Source organism: Alligator mississippiensis, chromosome 3 (genome assembly GCF_030867095.1).
Source record: "Alligator mississippiensis isolate rAllMis1 chromosome 3, rAllMis1, whole genome shotgun sequence".
NCBI classification, from domain to species: domain Eukaryota; kingdom Metazoa; phylum Chordata; order Crocodylia; family Alligatoridae; genus Alligator; species Alligator mississippiensis.
In genome coordinates, this window is record NC_081826.1 from 112,210,001 (window position 1) to 112,221,660 (window position 11,660).

The 11,660-nt window shown below is 36.4% G+C and overlaps 1 protein-coding gene across 4 annotated transcripts in view; it reads left to right on the top strand.

Moving 5' to 3' along the window:
* The window catches only part of SALL3 (spalt like transcription factor 3), a 27,227-nt gene extending 17,132 nt beyond the window's left edge, over nucleotides 1–10,095 (top strand). The window contains exons 2-6 of one of the 4 annotated variants that reach the window (XM_059724298.1): nucleotides 1–967; nucleotides 1,184–1,524; nucleotides 2,966–3,220; nucleotides 7,469–7,557; nucleotides 8,237–10,094. The exon at nucleotides 1–967 is cut by the window's left edge and continues 1,970 nt beyond it. In XM_059724298.1, the coding sequence (XP_059580281.1) occupies nucleotides 1–967; nucleotides 1,184–1,524; nucleotides 2,966–3,220; nucleotides 7,469–7,557; nucleotides 8,237–8,294 (1,710 nt within the window). In that variant the 3' untranslated portion in view covers nucleotides 8,295–10,094. Of the gene's footprint in view, nucleotides 1,525–2,965; nucleotides 6,030–7,468 lie in introns of those variants that run through there. The other 3 variants (XM_059724296.1, XM_059724297.1, XM_059724295.1) reach the window with 3 other exon arrangements.
* Nucleotides 10,096–11,660: the final 1,565 nt, after the last annotated feature.

Consider the following 11,660-nt stretch of genomic DNA (forward strand, 5'->3'; position numbering starts at 1 on the left):
ACATCAGAAACCTCAAAACTACAACAGCTAGTAGAGAATATTGACAAGAAGATGACAGATCCAAATCAATGTGTCATTTGTCATCGTGTGCTTAGTTGTCAGAGTGCTCTCAAGATGCATTACAGAACACATACAGGAGAAAGACCATTTAAATGCAAAATTTGTGGACGTGCCTTTACTACAAAAGGCAATCTAAAAACACATTTTGGAGTTCATCGAGCGAAGCCACCACTAAGAGTACAGCATTCATGTCCCATTTGTCAGAAGAAATTTACAAATGCTGTTGTTCTTCAGCAGCATATTCGTATGCATATGGGTGGGCAGATTCCAAACACGCCATTACCAGAGGGCTTCCAAGATGCAATGGACTCAGAGCTATCATATGATGAAAAGAATATTGAAACATTGAGCAATTATGATGATGACATCGATGAAAATTCTATGGAAGAGGACCCAGAGTTGAAGGACACAGCAAGTGACTCATCCAAACCACTTATATCTTACTCTGGCTCGTGTCCTTCTTCACCACCTTCTGTAATATCTAGTATTGCTGCTTTAGAGAATCAGATGAAAATGATTGATTCTGTCATGAACTGCCAGCAGCTGACCAGTTTAAAATCCATTGAAAATGGGTCAGGGGAAAGTGACCATTTGAGCAATGATTCCTCATCAGCTGTTGGTGATCTTGAAAGCCAGAGTGCAGGCAGCCCAGCGATGTCAGAATCCTCTTCCTCCATGCAAGCTTTGTCTCCTGTAAATAGCAATAGTGAAAGTTTTAGGTCAAAGTCCCCAGGTCTTAGCAACCAGGAAGAACCACAAGAAATACAATTAAAGACAGAAAAACCTGACAGTCCACCACCTGCCACTGAAAATGGAGGTGCGTTAGATCTGACATCCACCAACCCGGGAAGACCGGTCATCAAAGAGGAGGCTCCTTTTAGCCTGCTGTTCCTGAACAGAGAACGTGGTAAGTTTAAAAGTACTGTTTGTAATATCTGTGGAAAGCCTTTTGCTTGTAAGAGTGCATTGGAAATTCACTACCGCAGCCATACTAAAGAACGTCCATTTGTTTGTACAGTCTGCAATCGTGGGTGTTCCACTATGGGTAATTTAAAACAGCACTTACTGACACACAAATTAAAAGAGCTGCCTTCTCAGTTATTTGAACCCAACTTTACTCTAGGTCCCAGCCAAAGCACTCCTAGCCTGGTCACCAGTACTGCGCCTACCATGATCAAAATGGAAGTGAATGGTCACAGCAAGCCGATCTCACTGGGTGAGGTTCCCTCGCTTCCAGCTGGAATCCAGGTTCCTGCTGCCCCACAGACAGTGATGAGTCCAGGCATCACTCCTATGCTGGCACCCCCACCACGTCGGACTCCCAAGCAACACAACTGTCAATCGTGTGGAAAGACCTTCTCTTCAGCAAGTGCACTGCAGATACATGAACGCACCCATACTGGTGAAAAGCCATTTGGTTGCACAATCTGTGGTAGAGCTTTTACCACAAAAGGGAATCTTAAGGTAAGAAGAAAAGTCTGAAATGCTAAACAAAACTGTAAGGAATTTGGGGTCTTAAAATGTACTCCATTTGACTTATCAGACTCTAGTGGTGTTATTCATGCACCAGGAGGAAGAGAAGTTAAAGAAATATGTTGTGGTGTTTTTAGCATACTGAAAATATGCTATTTTATGCTTCTCAGACGTTTAAAGGACCAGGGCTCACTCTTGCCCTCTGGTCTGTGGGTGTACATTCCCATGTGTTTTAAAATCAGTTTCAAAAGTTGATCTTGCATGTGCAGCTCATTTAAAAAAAACCATGATGACACACACCTACATCTTGTGGGCAATATTTTTGCTTATATCTATGATGCTCCGTGTTTAAAAAAAAAAAAAAAGTGTAAAGGAATAAAGCACAAATCATTCCAAGGAGGGTAGAATGACATGATAATCACTAAGCAATTTTAACCTGTATTCTATATGATTGCCTATGTGGTGGCATGGAGGAGGTTGGTAGGCAGACATGAATCTAAACCTTTTGCCAAATAGAGATCTTCCCATTTATGAAAATCATTAAAAAAAAAAGAGCTCCTTTCAGTCATTAAGATCCAGTGCTGATGCCTTTTTTTCCTCTTTTGAATATATGGAAAAATTATCAGCAGTGACCCACAGCTCCTTGGGACTCCTTGGTCCAAAGCCCAATTTCCACTTTGCCTGCAGCATATGTATCAGCAGGCTGGTTTGATAAGCTGGTACCTGGTGACATAAAATGATACATATTACAAGAGCACTCCTTTTGTTTTCATAGCCCAAATAAGCATCAGGAGATCAAAAGGTTAGGAACAGCAGGATGAACACCTTACTAAATTTAAAATATAAAATATATAAATAAGTAAAAACACTTAAAGAAAGAGAATAAGAGTGGAATGGTGTCAGACAAATTGAGAAAAGAGGGGAAGAAAAAGTAAAGAAGAAAAATCCAGGGCAGATGAAATAACTATTAGATGGGGGTAAGGATGGAGCTATTACCCCCATCTAGATGGGGCCCCAACTATTAAATGGGGCTAAGATTTCTTAGTTTCCTTGAGATACAGTAATTCTTTCGGTGGTCTTGTTTTTATGCACATGAGAACTTCCAGCTGGTGTTTGAAATCTGTCTATCATCAAAGAATATGTATCCTATATTGTTGTACTATTGTACTTTTTTTGAATGAAAAGAAATATGGACAGGTTGATGACCTGCAACATACCTCTTTTTTTTTTAAATGAATTTATCTACTTTGCCCCTCAGAATACTGGTTGGAAAAACAATTAAAGTTGTATTAAGTGTGAATTGTAAGGTGACTTTTTTTTCCCCCTAAACAAATGATGTCTTATGTAAAATGACCATGTAGTATATTTAGACCAACCAGCTCATTCCAATTTACTAATTTATAGCTGTTTCTTGTTTCTATTTTCTATGCAGGTTCACATGGGAACCCACATGTGGAATAATGCCCCTGCAAGACGTGGTCGCCGACTGTCCGTGGAAAACCCCATGGCTCTATTAGGTGGTGATGCTCTGAAGTTTTCTGAAATGTTCCAAAAGGATTTGGCAGCTCGGGCAATGAATGTTGATCCAAATTTTTGGAACCAGTATGCTGCAGCTATCACTAATGGACTTGCTATGAAGAACAATGAGATTTCTGTCATACAGAACGGAGGCATTCCCCAGCTCCCAGTAAGTTTGGGTGGAAGTGCCATTCCACCTTTAAGTAACATTACCACTGGAATGGACAAAGCTCGCACTGGCAGCAGCCCTCCCATTGTTGGTTTGGACAAAGCAAGTTCTGAAACTGGAGCCAGTCGTCCATTCACAAGATTTATTGAGGATAACAAAGAAATTGGCATAAACTAAAAGCATACATTACCAGTATCGGTTGGACCACTACTCAACACAACATTTGTTCTAGTTCATGTACAGTTTTTGAAGTTAAGCATTAGTTTCCTGACCTAAATGCATAGGTTCCCTTTAAAATTTTACCCATAGCAGAAATACGTAACTTTGTGGCTGCTGAAAAGTTGTCTTGCAAGATCTGCATGATACTTCTTTCAACAGTGAGTTTGACTGTTACCGAGAACTATGAAACCTTTTTAATTTAAGTTAACAAAAACAAAAGATCATTGGATAACTGCATTAGGAACAGAAAGAGGCTAGACTACGTCCACTTTGCTTCTTACAAAACTTATTATCAACTGAGAAAAGGGGGCTTCACTAATGCATTCCTGTCAAACTTATTTCCTGGTTTTGTTCAAATTAGTTAGAAACTTGAACTATGTTTTTAGGAATCTTAATCTTAAATAAGTGATTTAGTACCCCAAAGCAGTGTATTATTACAGTATCCTTGTCTGTAGTATTTATAATGTTAAGATTATGCGGGTAACAGACAATATACTAGCCCCAACCTTAAATGAAGCTTTTGTACTGCAAAATACATCTGATTATGTGATTTTTCTTTTTTATTTTCCCTTTCTTTTTTTTAAATCAAGTTTTGTTTTACTATAAATAAGTGGTTTATTTCAATGCAGGCAAAATTGTGAAGTTTTATTGGGAAAGATAGCATGCTTTTCATGTGCAAGTACCTGTCAGTAACAAACCTTTTTTATTTAAATATTTGTAGCTGCTATGTGGACAGTTGTTCTATTAAATGAAAAATGTAGTGTGGACTTTAGCTCAATGATTGGAAAACAAGTTACAGACAAACCTTAGCACCATAAATTATTCACAACATTATAAACAGTTGTGAGTAAACATTTCATGTTATCAAAGCTGTACAAATAAAAGGTAATGTTTGTATAATGTGGTTGCAAACTCTTAATTTATACTATTGCACTTTTAGTATTTTGTATTAGGGAGGTTTGTCTATAATTTGAAACTGAACAAAGATGTAAACTATTTTATAAATAGTACTTAAGAAAAATGGGAAAAGCTGTTACAGTTTCTTGTTTTGTCTTAAGGTCAAATGATGTGAGAGATCTATATTACTTAAACAGAAAAGCCACTGAGAACTGTCAGATCCTTAAATAAAATGGGGCCTGCCATTTCTTAAATTGAAACAATTCATTTAACTTTTCTACAAAGCCCACTTAATGTGACCATCCCCAACAGAATGTTGATAAATTGATCTTAGGAGTGTGATATCAATGCAAAACCAAGATAGACTAAAGAGAACATTGTGTAGGTTTTAATTTTACTGTAATCAGTTCTGTCTCTTTCACATATGCCCACAAGTAGGTTGACTGCCTAATAACCCTTGTATTGTGTACAGCTTTACTGGGAACAGAATAATACATGTCTGGCAGCATGATCAGTCATAACTTTAAAATATTCTGTATTTATTCTCAACTCTTGCTAATTATCTTCTCGGATTACTACAAAGCACAATGTACTCTGGTTATTCTAATGGAATTTTATGTTGATTACCTTGTTTAAATAACACCAAGTAAATAAAGGGAATGGTTCCACTCTTAAGCTAGGATGCTGGGGAGCCTGGGGCTTAATCAAAACTTGAACAGTAAAAGTTTTGTGTACTACCTCATTTTTGTGCATTACAAGCATGGTGGAGTCTGACACTATGAACTTCCGTCCAACAAAATTGTTCAAGGGACATTATGGGTAGCTGGGTAACAGCACAAGGAGTTTTATGCCCCTGAAGAAAGAATCAGAGAGTGAGGTCTTCTCAGTTGAGACTGGAAAAATAGGACAATCTCTTTCTTATACAACAAAAAACATTACTGTAAGAGGATGGACTATTTCTGCCATCGTGTAATTGAATGAAAAGAGTTTTGAAGACATATTAGCTGTTTATTTCTATTGGAAATGAACAATGAACTATACAGCTCTGTTTTCTACAGTGATGACATGTATAAAGTGTGTGTGTGTATACGTATGTATGTGTTACACGCGCACACACATGTGTGTATATACACACACACACACACGCACATGCACACACGTTAAAAAGAACCCTATAATATAACATCTTTTACCATCTTTCACCACTGCGTGTGGATTATTTAGGGGTGTTTCAAACCATCGGAAAAAGAAAACTGAGGTGGCTTAATGTTGCTGTATTTCAGCAATTGAATGTTTTTATTTATCTGTGTCATTTTTGGTGTGAATTTTTTTTGTTAGTATTTGGTACCATGTAGTGTTATCTCTTCTCCCTAAAGGATGTGTATAACTTAAAAAAAAAAGAGATGTAAAGTGTTGTAAATAAGATGGTTGATGGTACAGTAAGACTGACCCCATTTTGTATTCAGGGTTAGGTCATTCCTCTCTGCATGGTGAAGAGAGACACTATTTTTATACTGCGATACCATGTAGGGCTAGGAGCCTCCCTGAACCAGCTGGGAATTGTTACCTAGATCCAATATTTTTTATTATTAAATCTTGTTGGCTTGACACATCTACTGATTGAAATGGATGTCTTAGTCTAGGTTACTATTTTTGTCATATGGAATTGAATAAAATGCAGGATGTAATATTATTTCTGAATTGCGTTCCTTGATTATTCCAATAACAGAGTGAGATACAAAACTAAGGTCACACAGTATGTGTCAATGACTTTTAATCGTTGCACCTGAAAGTCAGACTTAGTTATTTTCAAACACTATTAAAAATACCTTTATCTGGGAAGGCGAAGTATTAAAGTCACTTTTTACAGTAAACATTTTAGTCCTAAAAATATTTATTGCAGGGCAGGAAAAGAAGAGGCCTTTTGGAGGGGGAAAACAACATTCAAAAGTACTGCTCTGTCAAAATAACTGCACTCCCTAACACTTCTCTGTTGCTACCTATATTCAACGTAGTCGTTCTTTTCAGGTCACTTAAAACATCTACCTGATACTCACTGTATGCTGCGTGATAGGATTTGGAAACTAGTTCAAATAATTAAAAAAAACACATTCTTTTGTGTGACAACCCACATCAGTTCATTCTAAATGGAATGTTCTGTACAGTTGTGTTAGACCCTGGTCTAATAAAGCGTGTGTCTGATTTTAACCAATTACTTTTCCCACTGACTTCAATGAGACTACTTGCATATTTAAAGTTAAGTCTGTGCTTAAGTACCTTGTTCAAATCTCCAAAATCGACCAGCCTTCAAACTGTTATAATCTGGTGGTGACAAATGCCCAATGCATTAAAAAAAAAATTATGCTAGTCACCTTTTAAAAAAATCTGATTTTGAAGTTCCTTTTTCTTTTTATAAAAACCTATGAAAATAAAGTTTGAACTTCCCCTGGTGATTCAGCAACAATAAATGTGCAACAAAAACAAAAACAACCCCAAACCTTGAGCTGTGCTGGCACTAGGCATTGTGTTGTGTAAATAAGGAAGTAGATCTAAAGATATGGGTTAATTTGACAGCAAAACATAATGGAAGAATTATCTTCACTTTCCAAGAAAAAAAGGAAACATGCAAAAAAGGATATGTCATGATATATTTAGTAATAAAACAATAATAAAAGTAAATAAATTGTATCCGTATACCATGTATACTGTCCTTTTGGCTGCTGCACAAAAGATATTTACAAATTGGGCCATGTGGGGATTGCACAGACAGATCAAAGGCGGCAGCCTATGGCTTCTGTGTTGTAAAACAAAGTAAAAATTGGAAAATTGAGTCTGAGCAAGCATAGAAAACTATTCATTTACACTTCCCCCTTATATTGTAAAAACCATTAAAACTTGCAACAAATCAAATGACATTAAAATTTACATGTAAAAAGTAGTTAATTTCCTTTTTTATATATTATCCCTATAGAAGCCTAAGTATAGAAGCTGTTTCTCTACCTACTTTTTCCTTGTTACTTGGCAAATTTTTTGTTTTTCTGAAGCTGTATTCTTGTTGCCTTTTCTTTATTTCTCTGCATGTATTCTGTCATGTGGAGGATTCTGTGTTTTATTTTTTTCCTCTTTCTCTAGTTCTCCAGAAGTCAAAAGAGCTGCCTGTTATTTACACCTGTGTGTAACACTAGCATAAAGAATGACAAAGTCATCAGTGATATAATCAGGTATGTGCACAGTTCCAAGGGTACAGTGGCAAACATGCCACTCGTGCTCTTTCCTTTATATGAAGGTATGGTATTTGTCAGTTTACTGATGCAGGACAGCCACAGGTAGTCAGGAAGATACACTGCTGATCTAGGCTTCATTTGAACCAGTCAACCATTAACTTCAGTCAAGTTACTCCTAAATTACATTGGTGTGAGAGATGAGAATTAGTCCCATGTATTTTCTTTTTTAAGTCCCATCAATGACAGCTATATATAGATGCAAAAATATTTCAGAACATTTCTAGGTAAAGGAGTACTGGGCTATAATGGAAGAAATGTACACTCCACCAGATTATCTCAGTTTTTAAAGAAGGTCACATTTTGGACATAAACACAATGGCTATGTCTCTTAACTTACACTTTGTTCAAAGTTTTGGCACATAGGAGCAATCAATCTTTTTTCACTTGATTGATGCATGGATATTAAAGCTGAAGTATAAAACCATGAAAAACATGATAACAGCTATTACAGCTGAACAATGTATTCTGTGAGAATCTTGCTATAATGTTGCTGCCCAAGGTAATCTAAATTTAAGGTCAGGTACTGTCCCTTCTCAGATACTAAAAGTGTCAGCAGACTTGTTTAAAGAAAACGGACATTGCAGCACTGATATACAGTACCTTTATATTTTTTCAGGGGTCATCAAGGTTCAACAATTACCGTTGGGGCAATTCAGGCATCCAGAAACTCCTGAGTTGTAATGCTGGCTCTGCTACTGACATGCTATAGGGATGTGTCCAACTTATTCTGAAAGGAACTGAGTGGTTTCACCTACAGTGGGATGGAGGGTACTAACTCCTCTTTGCAGAGACAACCAGCGCTTTTACAGTATTCCCCATCTATAAAATGGGGATAATAATACTTATGTACCTACCTCACAGGGGTGTTGTGAGGAATTGTTTGTACAGTGTTTCAAAGATGGAAAGTGCTAAGTATTATTGCTCATTTTAGAGAGTTTACAGTACATGTATTATTATTTATTATTTGTGTTCTGGTAGCACCTAAAAACCCCAGTCAGGATTGGGGGGCCATTATGCTGCATGTTGTACACTCACATAGCTAGAAATATGAAATTCTACCCAGTAACATTTTTTCTCAGAAATATTCCATTTTAAGCATCTGCTTTATAATTCTAGTGGGTTTCATTCAATGATTTAGTTTTTTCTAACTTGATTATCAGTTCTAGACTATGGCATTTATGGCATTTCTTTTTTTTTTTTTTTTTTTTTGAGCTTATGTTGATTACCAGTAAAAAAAAAAAAAAAAAAAAGACCACAGCAATTTTCTATGGATAATCTAGAATCAAGTCTTGCAATCAGTGGAATTCTACTGTACTTTTGCTATTAAAGCTAAAAGTTAAAAAGATAAAAGTGTGTGTGTGTGTGTGTGTGTGTGTATATAATATACACCAATATATAATATACATGTGTATATATATACATGTATTTTTTTAGTTTGTTACTTTTTTAGTATGAATTCTAAAATGTACCCAAATACAGGAGTCTCATCAGTTCCAATTACTGCTAAAAACATTGCCAAATAGTGCCAGCCTTCAAGAAAGATAGGCAAACTGGGAATCCTGGCAGCAGAAAAGACATATTGTTGCAAAATAGTTAACCCCCAGTGCATTTGCAGAGAAAGTTTCCTAAGTCACAAATGTTAAAATCCTTCTCTGAGTCATAAAGGTCATTACTTAGGTTACGTTGAAACTGATTATTATATCCAAGTGAGTCACTCATTGTACATAATGTGTTAAAATAAATATTTAATTATTATAATTCCCAATGTAATTGCTTGCTATCATTTGGATGTACTATAGAAAACAATTTGCTTTCCCAAATTGGCCTTATATATTTAATATCTTTTAGTATGTAAGACAGTACACAAGTTAATGGCCTTAAGGAAAGAGAATCTTTTTTTCCTCCTCTTATTTATCCCCTCTTTAAGTTCTAACACCTTTACACGTGTTATGTGGCACCTTACAGTATCGGTCCCATTGATTTCACTTGGACTAGCCATGTAACAATGTACTACTGGGTGTGAGCAATGGTGGCAGAATATGGTTTCTAAGGTCTGAAATAATTTTTAATTTGTCTGTTTGTCCTTTTGGAAAAATGTAACCTCTTCCCCAACCTCCCTTCCCTCCTGTTTCTTTTCGGCAACAAGTCACCATTTCTCTGTTTTGCTAGCTTCCTGATTTGTAGATTAGCATCACAGACTACATTAGGAGAGCTCTGAGAATCAGTTTTGTCAGTTAACTGATATTTTTCTGCAACAATAACACTTTTCATCTGTAAATATGCTCATAAAATTAGTAGGTATATTCTGCTGTACATGCAAAGCCAGCAACTGAACACCTGTGCTGGCATGTGCATGAAGATACCTGTTTTGCATGAACAAATATGAGGGGTTTGTTGGTTGCTATAAATTTACTCAAATATGCATTACATAAAAACTGTGTTGCTTTATTAAAATCTCAGTGGAAATAGTAGGAAGTTCTAAAAAGATATTTGGAATAAGAACACACCCTTACAGGTTATAACAATTGTAAAGTAAAGCATTATTATTCACAGTTATTACCTGATAGATTGATATTAAATTGGTTCGCTGTTGTGTGTCTTCAGGGTTGCTTATCCACTAGAACTTTTGCTTTATTAATCTGGCCATTCAGCTCCAATTCTGGTGTCTTTATGCTAAGTAGTTCTCTACTCTGAGGGCAATTGTACTGAAATTAGTGGGAACTCTCTAAAAGTGATATTCAGTATCAAAAGGGAATAGAATTAGACCATGGAAATGAATCCAAATGAGGAGAATGAAACTATACCCAGGGGACAGTACTACTCATTGTGAAGTGTGTGTACATATGACTATATTATATAGTTATATATAATCCTATTTTGAAATAAGTATGCCAGAAATAGATTATACCTTGCCTGTGCACCATACAAGTGGAGAAAAAGTAAGAAGTGTCTTTCTTCCGCATCATATATGCCATATAGGAGCCACTCAGAACTGTAGTGCCGATGTTTGGAAGCTCACAGATGCTTCCAAGTTACTCACTTCTGGAAGCAACTTTTCCAGAAGGTGGGGGAGGCTAGGAAGCTGAGAAGTTTACAATATGTCTTCATGTGGCATGCAAAACCCCTCCTTTCACCATATGTTGCTAAATTACACAAAAGGTAGTATATTGCTTCCCTTAAAAGGCCATAGTAGTAGATGAAGTTTCTCTAGACATGACAGAGCTCCAGGGGACTTGTTCCCCATGTGCCATACTTTAGTCCTAATGCACCATTCTTGATTGCATTTTACACTGATATGTTTACATTCTTTTCATGTGTTCACCGTAGAAAGCACATGGTTTATGCAGCACATGCATTTTTTGCTATTCCTTTTGGAAATTCTACTACTGGGGCTACTTCCCTCAGCAGGGGCCTCACTCTTGAAGCAGTCCCACTGAAATCAGTAGAACTGTGCATGGATTAAGTATCTCACAACAAGCATCAAAGTAGCAGAATTTTGCTCCCTAAAACTGTGGGTGGGGATATGCAAGTATATGTCTCGAATTAAATCCTCTGGCACGTGCATATTAAGGTAGTAAAAGTAAACAAGACTCAATTTAACAACTGTTTTTCAGATAAATCATTCTATTCCAAGACTCACAGCTTGAGAGGACTGACCAATCTTTTTCAGAATCTGTTTTCAAAACTGATTCTGATTCTTCCACACTTGGAAAAAAAAAATAGGGACATACTTGTTTTTTCCCTAAAGCACTTTCCCCTAAAGGTTAAATTGCCTTGTGCAGGGTAGGCTTTTCTTCCTGGCACAAAAAGCAAATAGTGACAGGGAACAAATCTGAATATGACCATGTCTTCAATGGAGCTATTTACACAAGGAAGGACTAAGCCTAAAATGGTTTGACCTATTTTCTGCAAATAGTCTTTAAATAGTGGAGGAAAGTTGTCTTTAATCAAAAATAGAGAGAGAGGTAATTAATTGGTTTTATCTATATATTCATGCACATTTAGTATGTATATATCTACAGTGTCTTAAGATGAGACTC